This window comes from Psammomys obesus, unplaced genomic scaffold (genome assembly GCF_907164565.1).
Source record: "Psammomys obesus unplaced genomic scaffold, mPsaObe1.curated_primary_1811, whole genome shotgun sequence".
In the NCBI taxonomy this organism is placed as follows: Eukaryota; Metazoa; Chordata; class Mammalia; order Rodentia; family Muridae; genus Psammomys; species Psammomys obesus.
This window is the reverse complement of record NW_026596125.1, coordinates 16436359-16456680: the sequence shown is the minus strand read 5'-3', so window position 1 is coordinate 16456680 and position 20322 is coordinate 16436359. Positions and strand designations below refer to the sequence as shown.

The 20322-nt window shown below is 46.1% G+C and overlaps 1 protein-coding gene across 1 annotated transcript in view; it reads right to left on the bottom strand.

Moving 5' to 3' along the window:
- Tdrd1 (tudor domain containing 1) overlaps positions 1-20322 on the bottom strand; it is a 37089-nt gene that overhangs the window by 406 nt on the left and 16361 nt on the right. Inside the window, exons 12-24 of the mRNA XM_055591618.1 lie at positions 20181-20288; positions 18631-18801; positions 17418-17660; positions 16925-17062; positions 14076-14186; positions 13416-13586; positions 11304-11576; positions 8729-8848; positions 6681-6797; positions 3836-4003; positions 2429-2656; positions 1910-1956; positions 1739-1831 (exon numbers count right to left, since the gene is read on the bottom strand). Coding sequence (XP_055447593.1) covers positions 1739-1831; positions 1910-1956; positions 2429-2656; positions 3836-4003; positions 6681-6797; positions 8729-8848; positions 11304-11576; positions 13416-13586; positions 14076-14186; positions 16925-17062; positions 17418-17660; positions 18631-18801; positions 20181-20288 — 1988 coding nt within the window. The remainder of the gene's footprint in view (positions 1-1738; positions 1832-1909; positions 1957-2428; positions 2657-3835; positions 4004-6680; positions 6798-8728; positions 8849-11303; positions 11577-13415; positions 13587-14075; positions 14187-16924; positions 17063-17417; positions 17661-18630; positions 18802-20180; positions 20289-20322) is intronic.

Genomic DNA, 20322 nt, shown 5'->3' with positions numbered 1-20322 from the left:
ACAAGGTCTTTCTAGACCAAGCCATGCTAACACACACTTTCCCCTTGCCTCAACTCCCCAAGGCCGGCACTGCAGGTGTACCTGACTCACAACTACTAACCGAAGCCAAACAACCTACCAGTTATAAAAGCCTGAAAACTGTAAACACGTCTTTATCTGTGGGAAGATTAATTAAGGTGAGATTGTACGGTTCCATTTCCCAGCAAAACGAGGAAAGAACGCTTGAGCGCCTGTGTCACCTCACCCACGCCCTGCAGATCGGCACCAGCCTAGAAAGATGCTGCAGCCCAGCACACACACAGCCCAGGCCAGCTCCTCACCTGTGAGCTGAGACAGTTGGCAGTGGGAGGTGTGGAGGGGACAGTTTGTGTGTGTGGGATGCACCTCTGCTTCCTCATCCAACAGTAAGATGCCTCTATTGTGTGCTGAGGGTGTACACGCGTGTGATGGTAGGGGGGAGGGCCAAGGTGCATGCATACTGTGCCCACAGCTATGGAGGTCAGTGGACAGCCCTGTCTACCTGTGGTTTCACTTTACAAACACCTCTCAGTGGCCTGGAAATGCCCCGGTAGGTTGGGCACAGTCCCGGCCTGTCTCTGCCTCCCCAGTGCACTTCTGTGAGGACGATGTAAACGAGGCCCAGCCCAGTGTAAAGCGCTACGCTGTGTACTCGGACAGGAAACCGTGTATGTTTTAAATCAAGCTCTCTAATTTTCTAGAAACAACTGAGAATAACAGTTTTATCTTAAATTGTATATCTTTCTGTGTAGCTTTTATCTTAAATTCAGTGTCTTTCTGAAAAAAAGCTCACTGCACAGATCAATAGACAAAGCACAAACGAGTTCAACAATGATTGAAGGGGTAGCCTTGGCGCTGGGCTAAATGCAAAAACTTGCGTCTGTAGGCTCGTCAGTCTCTCTGGCGAAGATCGCCATTAAATTCAAGATTTTAAGCTCAGGCACACAAAACAGAAGTCCTATTTATATAGACGTTAAACTATCGCAATGAGAATTGTTGCTCAGGGCACCAGCTTAGGGCTCAACTGTGCTTCCTTATGAACACACACAGTAGAGGGGGCCACATCAAAGGCAGTCCTCAAAGGCACTGCTGCCACAGAGGAACAAGCCCCCTCCCCCCAAAATATAATGGAGAGCTGCTGCAGTGCTGCCAGGGCTCAGCAAACGCTGCTCTTAGGCCAACAGAGGCCCCGTAGGAGTGAAACGCACCTTTGCTTTGGGCTAACATTGTATCAACAAAAAGGGTAAGTAAAGAGGACAAAACCATTTGATTACTGGCTATAGAATACTTTCTGATGGCCCTCTTAAAGCAGTGTCCGGGCAGGGAGAAAAAGTAGGAAACTATTGGCAAAGTGCCGCCGGCAGGGATGGTGTGCACACTTTTCATTCTCCTCCAGCCCCACCCAAAGCAAGTACTAAACTTACTGGCACAGAGTCCAAGGGAGGCTGGGATGATTTCCAGTCTGGACAATTTGAGGCTAAGCTTTACCCTGTGACAATCTTTACAAGTCTCTCCACACACCGATAACGTGAGCAAGTCCAGAGTCAAACAATGAGAAAAGGCTTCCCCATATGCAGGCCCTACGGCAGGCGCACCAGGAGTGCCGGGACAAGGCAGCCCAGCAGAGACCTCACAGCGAACCACAAAAGGCATCCCAGAGCAGGCCCACAAGGCGGCAGGCCCTCTCCAGGCACCACAGAAGGGCAGAGACATGACTTACTCAGCTTTTCAGCAGCTTTTTCATCTCTATAAATTTATTTTGGTTGGTTGGGTTGTTTAAGAGGAAGAGAAGAATCTGTTCGTGTTTTTCAAGCTGTAGAGGAAGAGGAAACATCATGGCTTACTTTCTTACAGCGTCGGGTGTGGTTCCGTGTGAGGGAGAGGCACCCACCTGCTTCTGTAACTCTGCGCAGCAGCAGTCCGTACTGTGTGGCGTTTCTAAAAGCAAAATACAAACAAAAACAGCCACTAGGTCATGTCAGTGAGGAAACCAGCAGCCCCGGACCTGAAGACGCCTGTGCCTGTCTGTGTCTGTGTCTGAGTGGCAACTATACTCATCTGCTGCGACCTGGACTCACAGAGCGGCACTCCAGCCGAGGACCGGGTCTTTTGTGATGTGTGCAAGCCCCTTGGGGCAGGGTGGGTCTAATGCACGTCTCCTGGGTCCCGGGAAGGTTCAATCCCAAAGACACAAGGTCCTCTCATGCTGATCAGGCTCAAAGGGAACTGGGGGAAGCACAGCCACACTGTGCAGCCATTCTAAACCGCTGGGTAAGGTCGCCGCAGGAGTGCCGAGGAGGAGCGGGAGGGGCCTGAAGCCATAAGCAGCTAGGCGGTCAGGCCAGCTTAGACAATGACCCCTGCCACACTGCATCTCAGCGGTGCTTTGTTATTAGGCTTGAGAAGGCACCTTTACTTGACGAAGTTTTCCTTTTAGAAGAGAGGTTTTCCACCAGGCCACACATCAGCAGCTGCTCAGCTATATTGATCATTCCGTTCTCAGAACACTTTTCAACCGACACCGTGTGGACATTCTTCGAGATTCCTTTGACAGAAAGGATCACGCTCTGGTTCAGCATGGCATTTCTCAGCAGCTGTGTCACTAACTGCGAGCAGCTTCCGTTCAGTTCCACCAGCCCTGGAGAAGTTAAACACATGCTTATTCTACAAGTCATTTTTAAAGACGTACTTACTTATTTTTACGTGCATGAATGTTCTCTGTGTGTGTGTGTGTGTGCATACATGTGCACCCTGTGAACATGGAAATGAGAACTAGAGTCACAGATGGTTGCCAGCCATCATGTGGGTGTGTGGGTGTAAGGATTTAACTCAGTCCTCTGCAAGAACAAGCCATGCTCTGAACCACTGGGCCATTTCTGCAGCCCCTCACCTCCTTTTAGAGCCCGTGTCTAGTTCATCTAATGAGGCTGCTGGTGCAGCTGGTGCTGGGCAGGCTGTGGGGCACCAACATGAACCCGGGGTTAGAGCACGAAACAGAAATGCTCTGGCCTCCATGCTCTAGGGAAGGGCAACACATACAGAAGCCAAGCATGCTCTGAGTGTCAGCGCCAGCGTCTTAAGGAGGGCAGGACAGGACAGGGCCACCTCTGGCGTCCTCGTTTGTTTGCTCCACACATGTTCTACACACGCTGCAACTACAGCTGATCAGAGGCTGCTTCAGAAGCACAGTGAGGACACTGGGGTGACGCCAGCGAGCATCCCTGGCTCCTACAGGAAGCTGTGACAAAGCAGCAGACCCACGAGGGAGCTACAAGCCACTAGAGCCTAACAACAGGACAGAACACAAACCTTGACCCTCTGAAGGTAAGTCCCAAACAGAAAGACAATCGAAGGTAGTTTCATGCAAGTTAAAGGATAAACTCATTGAGAACTCATTGAGAAGATGCTTAGAAGAGGGTTAAGTGTAAGGACAATTCAGCTGGGACCCCAGGTGACTGCACATACCCTCCATTCGAAGTACTGGCCTTGCAGCCTGTTGTTCCTTTACCTGTATGTACTTTGCACACTCTCTCTGAGTAACCAACTCTTCCTTCTCTTGAACCCCATAAAAGAAAGCCTCCCCCCACAGTCATCAAAGCCCTTTAGGGGTCTCACTCTTGACAGCGCTTCCTCTGTAACCTGTCCTGTCACTTGCTCTGACTGAAGCTCCCTTGAGTCTCCTGTAGATCTGTGTGCCCTGACTTCCTAGTTCTGTGATGAGGCCAAGAACCTGGAAGCACCGGCCCAGAGCTCTCCACCACTGTGCCAATGTGATAAAACCATCTGATCCACACTTAAGAGCAGCAGAAGTGTGTACCCTCAAGTGAGCATCTGACGATGTGGAAGGGAAGCTCCAGGTGCCTGGCGGAGACTGGCTGCACCCGGGAAAGAGGCAGCATTTCGATGTTTCCGTAGTCAGCGTACAGCACTCTCACGTCTGAGTCTGATGTTTCCAGAACAACGGCCCGGTACCAGAAGTCATCACCTGAAAACAAAAGGACCTCAGCCCACAAATCATGGTCCAGAGCCCTGCCCCTTCCTTGAGACAGTTCTATCTACAACATGTAAAAACTCACACGTGCTTTCTAGTTAAGAGTCTGGAGTTTTCAATATTCCTTCCAATCCCTCTATGGAGACCCAAAGAGCCTTGATTTTGTTTTTTAAGTACAGGAACAAGAAACAGGACAGAAGATCATGCAATTCTGGAAGGCTGGAGAAAGATGTACAAATGGAAACAGCTTACAGCCAATGAGCTCATGTAAAGGTGGTAGTGAGGAAGCCAAACAGTCTCCCAGGAGCTACCAGGGCCTGGAGGTGAGGCAAAGGAGTGAGGCCAGGGTAAACACAGCACTTATCCTCCGAGACCTTTCAACAAACTATGTTTCAGTCTACAACATTTTTACATTCACTGAAGAGATGGTGAGCTTCATGCTTCCCTTCTCCAAAGGGACCATGGACTTGGGGAATGTGTAGCTGAGGAGAAGAAAGAGTTCCAAAGACTCAGTTAGGCACAGCGCATATCCCAGTCAGGAGACAGATACCAACAGGTGAGCACTTCCAGATGTTGTCCAGCTGCTAGTAGAGCCAAAGACCACAGTGGGTAAGCTCTGCTGTGCATAGACTTCCAAATAACCCTTGGGCATGTAACTAATCTTAGTTACATGAAAAGACATTCAAGAAAGCCTCTCACATGACAGAGAAGGCCAAAGCAAGCAAAACAGAACCTGGAGAAAGCAGAGGCAAAGGCTGAACGATCACATTCAAAGGTTGATGGCACAAGGACAAGACATTCCATTCTCAAAAGCATGAAGGGGACATTCAGGCACAAACACACCCAAGAAAACAACAGCTGGTGAAGCTACCATATGGCATCAAAACATAGGTGAGAAAAGTTAGGAAATGAAGAACTCCTGAATGAAAGGACAGCAAACAAATTCAGCAGAGTCTATGTCAAGCTCTGGAAGACTCAACAGAAGTCAAAAGGAGAAAATGAATAAAAGCTATGAGTTCAGGAGAAAAATCCCCAACCTGAAGCATTTCCAGACTTTGAGACTGCTCATGAGTGCCCAAAGCAAGCCACTGTGTGAAGTCACACTTCAGTCACACAGGATCAAGAGGACACTCAACGTCCCACACAACCAAAGGTTACGTCGAAACTTTGGAGAACCTATCTTTTAATCAAAAATACCAACAGCTAGCTGGGTGGTGGTGACACACACCTTTAGTCCCAGCACTCAGGGGCAAAGGCAGGCAGCTCTCTGTGAGGTCATGGCCATCCTGGTCTACAGAGTGAGTTTCAGGACAGCCAAGGCTAAATAGAGAAACCCTGTCTTGAAAATACAAAAACAAAAAAATCAAACAACAACAAAAATGGCAACAGTTAACACACAAAGCAATGCTTTCAAAATGACTTCCAACCCAGATTTTATATCCAGGAAAACTACAGCACCAAGGCTAGGCTTTTAGCTCACATGCAGCACCTTTCCTTAGCATCTAAGAAACAGATAGATCCAGACACTGGAGTAGATCCAAAGAGCAGCGAGGTCAAGTGAGGAAAGGAGGGAGGCAGAAAGGATCAGCTACCCAAGTGGAGTAGAAGACACTCAGCTAAGCCCAGGGCAGGGAGCGATGAAGACTGTTCACACAGTCCTCAGCATGAAGGTGAAGGACACAGCCAGGACAGCCCAGGTCTGGAGGACAAACACTCTAGAGGATCAGTTAGACTGGGATTATGGGAAACTGTGACCATGTCCACAGAGTCCCCTGAGGGGACCAATGCCGGTGTGGGGGAACAGGGACAGTGGGAGCAGACGGAACAACACTGCCAGCAGTAGCTCGACAGCAAGCGAACCAGGAGGCACAGAGCAGCACAGGGCAGTGTCTGCAGTGTCTGTGAGCCTCACAGTAATGAGGGGTCTTATACCCCAAGTCATGCTTTACTGGGATGAAAATGAGAACAGGCAGGTCCACAGGCCATACAAAAGTAAATTAAGACAGAAGTGATGCCGCTAAGATGATGGAGGCCCAGCATGCGACAGCCACTCTCCTGCTAGGAATGCGTGGACAGAGCTGCCTTGGTAAGACCTCCAAGATCCAGATGGGGTTTTCCGAGTTGGGGACATCCATTACATACTCCCCTATCTTGGCCTTGGCTGCAATTAGAAGCAGTCTCCCTGGGTACCCTGCTCTAGACCTGCTTGGCTAACAGGAAGCAGTGGGAACCATGCCTACCCATGCCCTCACAGCACCTCTGATCTGGCTCCCATCCCAGAAACAAACCAGAACCTTCTCAACAAGTGTTATTTGTATTAACAACACAATTTGTTGGCGTACAATGTTTAACACGCCTGTCCTGAGATAAGCTAATACTCCTTTTGGTCTCCTCACATGCAGAGCTCCATAAATATGGAGGACTCTGCACCAGTGACCACCAAACCAAGCCCTTGTCCTTTGAGCTGGTTAACTGAGCACACATAGACCCTTACCTAAAAATAGCCTACATAGAATGGAAAAGCAGATGACCCTAGCATAAGTCACAATTTTGCCTTTCTTAATGTGTCTAACCAAATGAAATATGCATTGAAGACACCAAAATCTATATCATCTTATAAAAAGGTAACAACTAATATTTCCCAGCAGTATTTCACGCAAAGGAACGTTACTTGTATATTTGGCACAGCATGCTTCTCCTGTCCGTGGTCTGTAGGATGGCTGGCCTTTCTGAGCATTACAGTGTTCTAGCAATTCGGCCGTTAACACACACAGCTTTTCTTGATTTTCTGAAATACAAGCAATCTCCAGTGTGAGAAAGTCTCCAGGGCTAACAATAGTGACAATATACACAGAATCCAAGTCTAATCAGCCAGGGCTCTCTGCACATTAAAATGCACATTGTGTTGTAAGAGTAAATTATCTTATGCACAGAGATTTGAACTCAGGGTTATGAGGAGCCTCTGGGGGCGTGGGGTGATTCTGCTAGTGAGCTCCCTCTACAAACATTTACTAACTTTATTTATTTGCATTTTACATTTATTCACAGTGGGGGATGCCATGGCACCCATGTGGAGGTCAGAGGACAACTTTCAGGAGTAAGGACTGCTGTCAAGAGCTGGCCTCTCATCAGCCTTAAGTAGTCACATTGGTTAGAAACAGAAATGTTTCACGATAGAGTTCAGTTACAAAGAAAAGTAACATGTAAGATTGGTTCTGCTCTTCTTGCTTAAGGAAGTTTATAATCAAGCAACCTCCTAAACGTTTGTGAAACCATCCCTGTAGCATTGGCAGGTCAGTTGGGTACAGGTGGAAGCATCTGTTCAGATCTACTTTGGGGAATTTTAACAATGAAAGAAATGAAGTCTGCTTCAAACTGTCAACCCAGGAACTGTAGTAATACCAATTATTGCTCTTAAGCTTTTTCTCAAAAATCACAAAAACTTACCTGTAATCTGTATAGTGAAAAGCAGAGGCTGGGGCTGTCTGGGACAGTCTACAGTACAGGTGAGCTGACGCTATACGTAAGATCACCTTCTTATGTACAACATATTGAGAGTACACAAACAGTCATAAAATGTTGCTGAAGCTGAGTATTGAGAATTGAGAAAATTTCATAAGCTAACCTACACCCTCACCTAAAAATAACTTATATAGAATAAAAAGCTGATGAAATCTGCATATGAATTAAATCCTATCTTTGCCTTGCTCAATTTATCTAATCAAATGAAATATGCACTGAAGATACAAAAGTCTGAATCATCTCACATAAAAGGTAACACACTAAAATTTCCCTGTACTTCACTTATGTATCTGGTATAGCCTATTAGACCAATCTGTGGTCTGTAGGACTGTACAGACCTAGAATATAGACATGCAAACAACCATTTTTAATTTAAAAAATTATTATTAATTGATTACTAAGATTAATATTATTGGAAAGTGTTCTGGTTGAAGCTCATTTACCTGGCTGAAGGTTAACTTAGTAAATATAGTTCAACACAGAAAATGTGTTTTAAATAAAGAAGTTATGTGGAGCTAGGCACAGTGGTGCACGCCTGTAATCCCAGCACTCAGAGAGACAGAGGCAGGTGGATCTCTGTGAGTTCGAGGCCAGCCTGGTCTACAAAGTGATTCCGGGATAGCTAGGGCTACACAGAGAAACCCTGTCTCAAAAAAACCAAGAGGAGGAAGAGGAAGAGAAGGAAAAGGAAGAGGAGGAGGAGGAGGAGGAGGAGGAAGAGAAAGAAGATGAAGTTGTTGTTATGTGGAAATCAAGGAAACTTATGTTCTAGGACACTACAGATTAACTCTGTCTTGAAAAACCAAAAGGAAGAGGGAGAGGAGGGAGGGAGGGAGAAGGAGGGAAGAGGAGGAGAAGGGGGGGAGAAAGGAGGGAAGAGGAGGAGAACGAGGGAAGAAGAGGGAGGGAGGGAGGGAGGAGGAGGAGGAGGAGGAGAAAAAGCAGAAGCAGAAAAAGCAGCAGCAGCAGATGTTATGTGGGAACCAAGGACACTTTTCTTCTAGGACACTAGATTACAGTAAACCCAAGCGGCTGAGCAGATGCTCAACAGAGCACCAGGTGTCTTTAAAACTGGGCTTACAGTCCTTAAGAAGCAGCACCTTTCTCGTTACACCCGCACTTCCTGCAGAGTTCACCAAAGGACGCTGGTGCACAGTTCAGAAGCAGAGGCACAAATCCGTGAGCGTGGCTCCTCACCTGGCATTTCACTGGGAATGGCATAAAACAAGTTTGGGTTTATGACTTCTAGCACATTCGCTTGTACAGTCTTGTTAACTGGCAGTTCTATTGTCTTCCACTGGTCTGCTGAAGGGATGGCTGAAAACACATGAAGCACAGGTCTTGCTATTTAAATACATACAGTTTACTCTTTTCCCCAGTAATATACTCGAGTATTCAATACATTTGCTCATCAATAACTGACTGTCAACACCTTGGAGTGCCCAAGATAAGGTATCTGGTTCACAACTCAATTTACTGAAATCAGAGAGCAGTGCATGTTAGAGTTATCAGTACCCAGGATCTTGGTGCTAATACACTCCTAAAGTACAATCAACGAAGCCAAGGGTGGTGACACAAGCTTAAATTCCAGCACTCAGGGAGGCAGAGGCAGGCAGCTCTCTGTGAGTTAGAGACCAGCCTGTTCCACAAAGTGAGTCCAGGACAACCAAGGCTAAACAGAGAAACCCTGTCTCAAAAGACCAAAAAACGAGGGGGAAGGGGTGGAGAAAAAGAGAAAGAGAATGCACCTCCTCAAACCATGAACATTTTTGTCAGCTTCAGTGATTAAAAAAATAATAAAGAAAGAACATGGACGAATTAAAAGATCTCACATGTTCATGAATTAGCAGAATGGGTACTGATTTGTACTGGTACAAAACAGATCGTCAGACCAATAGAGTAGATGATCTCAAACGGAACTCTATACCGTACAGCCAAGCAATCTTGACAAAGGAGTTGAAACACAGAGTGGAGAAAAGGCAGCAGAGAAAGGGGGAGAGCCACATGCAGGAACGCAAGCTGATCCCTCTCACCCTGCATTAGATCAGCTCAAGAGGGAGCAGAGGTCCACAGACCCGGAAGTGCGGAACAGGGAGGAAACAGGACCCACCTTCCCATATACAAGTCTCTGTGAGCTCAGCGGCCTAGGAACAAACCCAAGCGGACAGACTAACGCCCCTGCACAGACGCAGCAGCTCTCTGCCGAGGGAAACTGCAGCCTACAATGGGAAAAACCTTCATTCTCCACCTGACGGGGGTAAGATCTAGAATTCATAGAAAGTTCCAAAAACTAAATGCTAAAATCATCCAGTCAGCACACAGCCAATGCTGACAGTTCTCAAAGTACACATACCAACAACTGTTTTTACAATTTCTAGTTTATCATAAAAACCTGGAACCTGAAACACGCTCGCTCGCTCGCTCACACGCACACTGAAATTACGCAGACCCAAAGTGCATCTTGGAGTGCTCACGGTCTGCACGGCTCTTCTGAAGCTGCGGGGTTATGAAAGAGTTCTAGAAAAAGGTGGAAAGCTAACTTCTCCCTGGGCTAACTATCGTGGAGTTTTCATTTTTGATGGTAAAAATACATTCTACAGTAAAAGTATAAGATTCAACGTGAAACTTTTTAAATGATCAAGACCCTCAGTTGCTGGGGGGACAAATTCAAACTGTTTTACAGAGGTGTCTTCACCAGTCAGATCATTAGCAATAACAAGAGGCCTTGGAGAAGCACAAATGATTTAAATATAGTACTCATGTATGAAATTTTCAAAAAATAATAAAATTAAGAAAAAAAACAGATTTAAGATTATTTCAGAATCTTAAAGACAAAGAACGAGAAATGCTGGTGAGCATGTGGGGAACACCTACACAGCAGGAGAAGTGACGGAGCCGCTCTATGAAAGTCTGTGTGGAGGTGCTCCAAGGCTAGGCTAGGGTTCCCGTGCGCTCCTGCACCTCAGCAGTGAGCACAAGCTGCCTGCTCACTGCAGCTCTGTTCAGGAAAGCTAAGCCACTGGCCGGCCCAGGCTCAGTCCACATATGGACCCGGCCTACATGGTCACCAACAGCTGGGTGACACATAAGACTTGGTACATACACGATGGGATTTTATATAGCTACAGAGAAAAGTGAAATTATATCATATGCACGTGCATGTACACGTGTGTACACACGAAAGAAGGGCTTTGAGTGATGAGGAACAGGTCTAAAGAATGGAGGACAAAAAGGCTCTAGAGGAAAGAATGCCACCAGCACCCTTTACGCAGAATCTAGATCCACCCCAACCCACCCCAACCCACCCCAACCACACAAGAAAAAGCAGAAGAGAAGCAGGCATGATGGCACATGTTTCTAATCCTAGCGTGTGGGAGGCAGAGGCAGTCAGAGCTCTGTAAGTTTAAGGCCAGCCTGGTCTAAATAGCATGTTCTGGGACAGCCAGGGCTACATAGCAGAAGTCACAATTGCTGTAACTCTATTGTTCCAGAGCTTCTGACACCCTCCGACATACATGCAAGAAGAACACCAATGAACAGATAATAAAAACAAACTGTTATTTTAAGAAAAAAGAAAGCAACCACGCAAGCAGAAGAGGAATAGACTGTGGAAGGAGACCAGTGGAGGGAGTGAGGAGAGACAAGGGTGGGCAGGTAAGAGCAATCATCCGTATGAAAATCTCAGTGACCCTCGGTGTGCTGGATCTGAAATGCTGAGGAGCAAAGAAAACCCTGACATAAACTTAAAGTTTGGCTGTTTCACAGGCATCACCTTGCAGCCCCTGGTTGTCCATCTGGCTATGTTTGCCAGCAGCTCTGCCAATGGCTGTGTTCTTCTGTGGTGAAGAACATCTTAACACCAACTGTTCTGTGATGAGAACATCACTAATTATTCTGGGATAGGGAGTAGAAAGATCAGTGAGTTCAACTCCCACCCCCTTTTCAGTGATTTCCACAACTCTGGCTTGGAGTTTGAGCCCCGCAACACATGCTTGAAATCTTGCTGTGGCTTCTTTTGTCCAATGCTTGTTTTTGGGCTGTATATCTGGGAAGGAAGAACAAAAGCATTAAGGAAAATCCTATGTGTGCAGTGAGCTTATGCTGACGATAGGCAGAACTAGGTTCCTACATTCACCTCAGAAATTCTCAAAATGTACACAGATTTGGTCAAGAAAATTTTACATCTACGTCACAGATAATGTATCTGTTAACACACAGTGTAGATGGCTAGGGCTCAGGCCCGCACTCTCCCTGGAAGGATCTGCAGCTGCGGTGACCATCTCTGCCTGAGCTAATGTCACCAGCGAGAAGTTGCTAGCTGGTGGCAGAACCTTCCAGGGACTTGGGAGCCATTCGGTTTGCCGACTTTTGAGACAGGGCTGCACTGCCTTGACCAGGCTTCTCTCAGCCACCTGGGTCAGGGCAGTCTTCTCACTTCAGCTCCTGAGCACCCGAGCTTATGGGGGTCAGGGATGGTGCCACTGGCTTGTCATTTCCATCCCTTCTCTTCAGCCATGATTTCCAACCTTTAATGTGCACCAGAAATTTCTTACAGGTCTTGTTAAAATTTGGAGGCTCATTCCAGAATTTCTAAGTCTGGGGTGGGAACTATAAATCTAACTTGTTTTTGTTTTTCAAGACAGAAAGGTTTCTCTGTGTAGCTCTGACTGTCCTGGAACTCACTCTGTATACCAGGCTGGCCTCAAACTCATAGAGATCTACCTGCCTCTACCTTCCAGGTGCTGGGATTAAGGGTGTATGCCACCATTGCCTCGTTTATAACTGAACTCTTAAATTAGGTTCTCTTGTTCAATGCTCACAGTCTGAGGACCACATCTTAAGAAACACACTGGCATGAAACATGGGGGTTAAGAATAATCTGGGATCAATAAAATGGCTCCACAGGTAAAAGTACTTGTCATGTAAGCCTGAGCATTTGAATTTGATGCTTGGAGAGAACTGAATCCCCAAAGTTGTCCTCTTACATGTATATGCCTGTATGCACACATCATACATACACGCACACGCATGTGCACACACACCAATAAAGTCTTTAATGAGAACGGCACCCTGAAGCACACCCACGTCCCAGTATGGACAGTCAGGGTGACAACCAGTGTCTCTCACAGTCACTAAGATGGAAAAGAATACCTGTGCTCCCACCATGGCCCCTGTTCAGAGTTTGCCATCACCTTCCACCAAAATAGGGGTTTAAAGCTAAGGTCTTGTGTGGATCAAGTTGCCTTACAATTCCGTGTTCATGGCTCTCTGCCAGGCTGCTCCCATGATTTGTGAACTCAAATGGAAAACATGCCTATACACACATACACACTTTCTTCACCTGAATCACAGGCATTGGTGTTCCTGTCACACATGTCTAACACATCTTAGCAGCAGCAGGGTGACAGCACATGCCTGGGGACAACGTCAGCCCCAGACCCTGTGCCAGTGCTGGTCCTCGCAGCCGCCCTTATGGCACACTCACCATCCTGCCTCCGATCATGTGACCTCTCGTCCGCTACTGCTGGCTCTGTTCTGCAAGTGATGGGCTGTCAGTCACAGCCTTCCCTGCAGCTGGACCTTTGCCACTTCCAGGCTGCTTCAGAATACGTTACTACACGTAAATGCTGAAAGTGTGAATATCTGAGGTCCTCAGAGTCCTGCAGAACTCCTCAGGGCAGCCCTGTCAGTTTCTCTCCACAACTAGGGAAGAGAAGCTTCTCCAAACACTTGCCCAAAGTTTCTGCCAAAACAGTAACTTTCCACATGGTGCGGCAGAGGTGGGGCTTTCTAGTTCTCTGGAAAGGTTAACACAGGGGCACTAGGAACTCAAGGTTACAGGGCTGCTTCTCCGAGGAGCTGAGCTGCCCCTGCCGACACCTACCTGCTAGCCAGCACTGCATCCCTTGAAACGGAAGTAGTAAGAACTGTGGCGACAGCGCCTGGAGCTGGTCTGTGGTGACTTCCTCAACATTCCCGTAGTCCACGAAGTGCACTCTAACATTGCCACTTGGTAAGATCTCCCTGACTAGAGCCCGGTACCAGTTGCCGTCACCTGGAAGCAACAGAGTCTCTGACATCCCTTCCCCCACACTCCAAGTTCCCTCAGAACACGCACTTTCCTCAGTAAAGCTGGCTGCTCTTTTCTTCTATAGACTACAACTTTAGTTTTTCTTCAAAACTTCCTACACTGACAATTCCCAAGATCCATTTTTAGAATATACCACAAAACTTTTTGTAGCACTACACCCTGACATCTAATAAAAATTAAAGACCTGATCTACCCAATGAACAACATGGGAGGGGAATGGGGGCAACGTGCCCACTGCTCAGGCGCTTTGCTGCAGTTTGCTGGTAAAGGCCGTGCCACATGGCGAGGCCGTCTGCAGTTAACAACTCCAAGCTCAGAAAGCTGCCGGCTGTGGGCAGCTTCATCACTTGAAGGCACCTTATCAAGTCCTCCTACTTTGATTATGAAATGTGTGCATCACAGCAAAGAATAAACGTTAGGAACGAAAAGTCACTGATACCAAGTCTAACCTACCTGCAAAAAAGGCACAGCAAGGCCTCCCTATCTCTGCCTTAAAGCCATTTGGCAGCTTCTGTGCACAATATTCTGCTAAGGATTTATTCAAATCATCCAGCTTCTTTACAGCTGCAAACACAATACAAACAAAAGTATACTGTTAAAAATAAACATTTAAACAGATTTTCCTTTAATATCAGAGAACATTTTCATCATGAAAATCTCAAGTACATTACCAAGCAACTGGTAACTACAACAAATGCTGTTCCCTTTACAAAAATTTCTAAGTCAATACAACAATATTCAGTTATGTTCTCAATAACTGAAAACCAGTGGTTCTTGGGCACAGGGCACAAGCTCTGCAGCCCTGTCAGTAAGCCAGGGCTCTGAGCGCAGGTGGGAAACCATACCAAAATACCACTGTCCTGAAAAAGTAAACGTGGTTACTAAATGCAATGTACAGTTAATGCTCTGATGAAGTTCTAGAGGGAAATCTGTGGCACAAATCACTGAGAGAAAGGGAAGACTGCCTCGAATGAACACACAGAGAACTGTGGGCAGCCAGCGATCACCTAGTGGGAAGCAGAAGGCCATGCGGACAACCAAGAGGGTCAGCCACTGAGGACAACCAACCAAGACACAAGCAGCTTTGGCACCAAAAGGAGAGGGACTCAGGCAGCTGTATCAGCCAGCGACAAGCAAACATCTCTGACTCATGGCAAAGGCTGTCAAAAAAATAGACATTCTAATTTCAGACGAGCAAGGACACACTGCTGGAAATGGATGGAGCAAGCATTCAAGGGCACTGGGCGTCTCTTGGCTCTCTCCTTAAAGGACACAGACTCTCAAAAGTACGCTCACCCACTAACCTATCACTATAATTGTAATTTGTCCCAAGAACATGCTCTCAGGGCAGAGACACCAGCTGCACTTTCACAGGACCCAGGTTTAGCTCACAGAACGCACACTGGAGCTGCGACCATCTCTAACCCCAGTTCCCGGGATCTGACCCCTCTTAAAGCCCATGAAGGCACTGCGCACATGTGGTGCACAGCCACACAGCCAGGCAAACACCCACACACATGTGGTGCACAGCCACACAGCCAGGCAAACACCCACACACTTCTGAAAACAAACAAACAGTCTCAGAGTGAACCCACAAAGAACAGAAGAACTATAACCGCCATCAACACCTCTGTTAAGCAAGGATAAAAACCACACAGATGGAAACAATGTAGCAATAGCACCAGATAGAAGTGTTATCCTGGACTGTGTCCCAGAACAGAAACACATCACCAACTGGAGGCCTGACACAGTGCTGCTCTCCCAGGTTGGCCACACAAGCTTGTGAGGGGTGCACAGAGCTCTCCACACCATCTATGCAAATCCAAGCTCTATAACCTAAGAACACATCAACATATCAAGGAGGTACAAAGGAAACAAGAGAACTGGTTTCAAAGATATTTAGGAAAATAATTACAAAAGTTTTGCTCATGAGAGGAACACACATCAGGCTGCATCTGCTTCTAAAAAAGAGCTGCAGGCCCTGAGGACAGGGATAGGTGTCTTCTTTTCCACCACACACTCTGTTACTCTTGAATTCTGCACCATATGCTTTGCAGTCGCCTATGAAAATAAAGAAATCTGAAGCTCTGACTCATTAATCCTTAGGTTTGTTTATTTTATGTTATGTGTATAAGAGTTCTGCTTGCATGTATGTATACAATGTGAATGCCTGGTGCCAACAGAGCTCAGGAGAGGATATCAGATTCCAATTCCCTGGAACTGGAGTTTCAGAGGGTTCTCAGATGCTATGTGGGCCCTAAGAAATGAGCCTGTGTCCCCGGTAGCAGCAGTGAGTGTCTTAACTACCAAGCTATCTCTCGGGATCTCGAGTCTTGTTCTAGATGAAAGAGCAGCCCATCTTCCAGGGGATTCTAAATGAAGAAATCATGCGGCTCAGACTTTGAGTCAGACCAGGACTCAGGTATCTTCTCTAACATACTAATTTGGCCAAAAAAGACTAGATCTAGAAAAGTTATACTCAATGATGCTCACTCATCATAACAACTCAAATGAAACAAAAAATATGAAGTATGAGAGTGTGGGGCAAACAGAAATCTCAAAGTGACAGTTGTCGGAATTATGAGAAACTGACTAAAGATAAAAAGATGCCTTCTGATGACTCAGCAGAAACACACTGAGACTCAGAAGCACAGTGAGGAGGTGAATCCTTACACAATCATTTCAAAGGCAACCAAGTGCCTCAAGACAAAAGAGAATTATAAACTGCTGTGCACTTACACAATGTATTATTAATATCATTATGCAGCAGAAGCAGCAGCAGCAGCAGCAACAACAAAACAAGCTCCATTATTTGTAACAGCAATGTGAGGCAATGATAACCAAGGCAGAGATAAAAATACACATTGTATGGTTTTGTTCAAAAACCAGAAAAATCCATCTATGCAGTTCCTTCTGAAGGGGAAGAATGGGCAAGGACAGGACACTTCCGGGACACTGGGCAATATTCTCTTTCTCTGCTGAGGAGCTGGCTGCCGGCCATCCCACTGTGCTGAGGACAATCCAGTCCACTGCACTCTTGCTGCAGGGGTCTCTAAGAACGGACGGCCGGCAGACCAACAAAGATACCTGATTTCTAACAGGAGACAGGCTGCAAAATCTTAAATGATTAAAGACATACAGCTGGGGCCAAAAGAGGATAAATGCAAACTAAGTACAATCAAGTTTCCCTGATCAGTTGCTTAGAAAGACTGCTGTTGTCACACAATAATATTCTTCCCAAGTTACCTATTAATGCACTTAAGAAAACAATGAAACAATACAAAAGAGAAGAGCCAGCTTACCATCGTCTTTAAGAAAGTGACAATAAAACTCCCCAGGATTGTACATCACGCAGACCATAACATCTACCATTTCGTCAACAGCGAACTCAACCCATGCCCACTCCAGGGGCTCGGCTGCTCTTTCTATGGCCAAGGGAACTGTGAAAATAAATGAGTGTCTTTCAAGAGAAGGAGCATAGCTTGGGTGGGAAGGCTGTCACTGGTGGGGCTAATCTGGGAAAGTTCAATTTCCACTGACATCCTGATGGCTTTACAGGAATGTGAACCCTAAAATTTAGGATTGCAATTAACCTTATCACTTGAATGTCACACATTTCTGACTAATCAAACTCTCAACACAAATCTCTTGTTTATACACTTTGGGGAGTATTTGTGTGGCTGCTCAGTTAAGAAAGGTAAAAAAGGCACTCAGGTGCTAGTTGCCCTGAAATCCTGGCCCACACACTCTCAGGGCCATGGGGTCCAGCCTGCTGCCTGCTGGCAGGCTACTTACCGCTGTCTGTGTGCAGGCTGCCAGCTTTATCTGCCATTACCTCCTTTTCCTCCACAGCAAAGCCTGAGTCTACAAGCGCATTAGATGTGCTGACATGAGGAGTCACGGACTTGTCCACAAGCTCCACCAGCGCCCTGGTCCCTAGCATGTCCAGCACTCTCACGGTGACCATTTTGTTCTGTACGATCTTTTTCATGAAACAAATAGCTTCTGGAGTCCAAATTCCTAATGATGGCTTCACGCCTAACAAATAATTGTTGAAAGATGTTAAAATAATCCCTAAAACAAGCATTTGTATCTTTAACCTCATTTCTTCAAAGTTATATAAATCTGTGTCAAACACTGTCCCATCTGATAGGCAAGATTTTAAATACAAAAAAAAAAAAAAAAAAATAGCATGAAGAAAAATGCTTCTGTATCTCAACATAAAAAAAAAAAAAAAATCTTAATCTCACTGAAAATGTCCAGAAAGCCAAATCTTCAGAGAAGAAAAGGTTATAGCTCTTGGCTGGCGCAGGCACCCTGTGAAGCACACACGCCAGCCCCACAGGGTGGGGTGTCCTCAGACAGATCCTGGTTAGTGTGAACAACCACCTACGTTTGCTTAAAAAACAGAAAATAAAAATGTAAACGTACTGAATTGTATACCTAAAACAAGGGCTCCCACAGTGTCTAAACTACAGCTCAAAAAATCGATTAATCATAAAGGCATAAACAACGCAGAAGACATACTAATTAATGTGAGGTCTCCAGAGCATGTGTGACAGGAGAAAGTGCACACGTGAGCTCAACCCTTCCCAGAGAGAGTTTGTCCCACCAACACCAGACACCTCACCACCTGGGGGCGTATGCCCTGTGGAAGGACTTAGCAGTGTTGTCTTGCAACATGTCCAAGGCAGGTGAGCCTGGACATGACACAATGCAGCCAAAATAACGAAAAGAACATCACTGCCCAAACAGGAAATATCTGCTCTTACAACACAGTTGGTAACAATGGTAGACCCGCCCAATTCGCTGAGGACAATTTATCCACACAGGAAAAAGTCCTCAGACCTATGGACAAGTCACCTACACAGTAACTTCCACGCCTGTCATCTCAGGGCCCTCATTGTACCCACAAGCATGCCTCTCAGCCACAAGTACCTTTTCACATTTCCACATTCATTTTTAAGTTTTAACATTCGAAGAATGGGAGGAGCGCAATATTTCCTACCTGCCAGCACACAATTTAGCGCTTGCATTGGCAAGTCCAACAACTTTGGAATTATGGGACAAAGTCTTTTCAAACTAAGAATTTCAAAGTTTCCATAGTCAACATATCCAACCAGGACAGATTCTTCAGAAGCGTAGGCCAGAACTGAGGCGCGGTACCACTGATCATCCTCTGGAAGAAGAAGATGGTCATCTCAGATGCTCCCCAGCTGGGGAGGGCCGCTGGCACACTCCGCTACTGAGATACCAAGCGCTCTCCCGCATGCTCACTAACCACTCCCAAAGCCAGATGTTAGTGTAGGGCTATTGTGCAATTCAGATGGTGATTTCTCTACCCCCCTGTATCTGGTCTCAATCCTTGTTCTGAGAAGCTCCTATTTTAAAGTTGTACAAACTCTGGTCCCCAATGGTCTGGATATGTCAATAAAGCAGCTTACAGCCAATCGCTGAGCAGGGGAGGAGGAAAAAGAGGGAGTTGGGATTCAGCCAGTAAAGATGAGGAGGGAGGAGGTGAAGCAGGAAAACTACAAAGTGCAAGTATTCCTGGGGTGCACACTGGGGAGAAATCAAATTAGAACGGAGGGTTAACAAGAGAGTACTATCTGCTCAGTTATTGTGTTATGAAGTTTATAGAAGAGAGTCCCAATTAATTTGTATGATAGCTTGGTTAAGAGAGAAACAGAGAAACACAATTTTATAAAAATAACAGTAGCAGAGGGACCACTATGCCAGATAACAAATCACGTTGCTTTTTTTTTTTTCTCTTCGTGCCAAATACCTGATAAAACAACCCAACGGAGGAAAGACAATTTTGCTCACGGTGTCAGCCCATCATGGTTGGAGCGTGGTGGGGCAGAGAAGTCACACCCGGTGTGAAATCCAGTCAAGCTGACAGTGAAGCTATACATCATGCTATGGCATATAATATCGTTATGGATTTATAGGATCTGTTTCTCCAACAGATAGCTGGTAGGTAACTTAGCGGTGGAGAGAACATTCCAACCACATGAATCCCTAAGATACATCCATTATTTGCTAAGGCACCAAGTAAGGCTACTTCTAGAATAGCTGCAGCAGGGGGAATTAAATGGATTCCAGACAAGGAATGAATGTGCCCGTGGCTCCCCTGCTTCTTACTATTGAGAGGGCTAGCAGGGCTGTCCTTAAGAAAAGAGCAACAGAATAGACTTCTACAAAGTAAAAGTGGCTACAAAGCTTGTGGCAGACCTAGGCCTCAAAGGCCTTCTTGCTAATTCAAACAAAGCTCACAGAGAAAAGAGTGGAAGGCTCTGCATCCCATATTCATTTAGGCCGAGCTATTTGTGCTCCTCTCCAAACAGAAAGAAATTGATATGGACAGCTAAAAACATCACCTTACCATGTCAGGCTCTTAATGCAAGCTCTCTGCCATACTCAACTGCTTCTATCTAGTTTGAGTGGACATGTTTAGGACATAATTGATACATGTTACTACTCAAGCCCAAATGTGGCCATTTGGACTGAATCAAGGATTTTGTCTTTTACTTAGTGGTATGTACAGCAGCTCCTCACCTGAGAACTGCGCACAGCACACATCCCCAATGGCTGGATAGAAATCCGAGCGTGGAGTCACTTGGCCACAGTACTCACTGAGGGATTCCTGGAGTTCGGCAAGCTTGTCTGTGGACAGAAATCACATTTAGACACAGGAGTG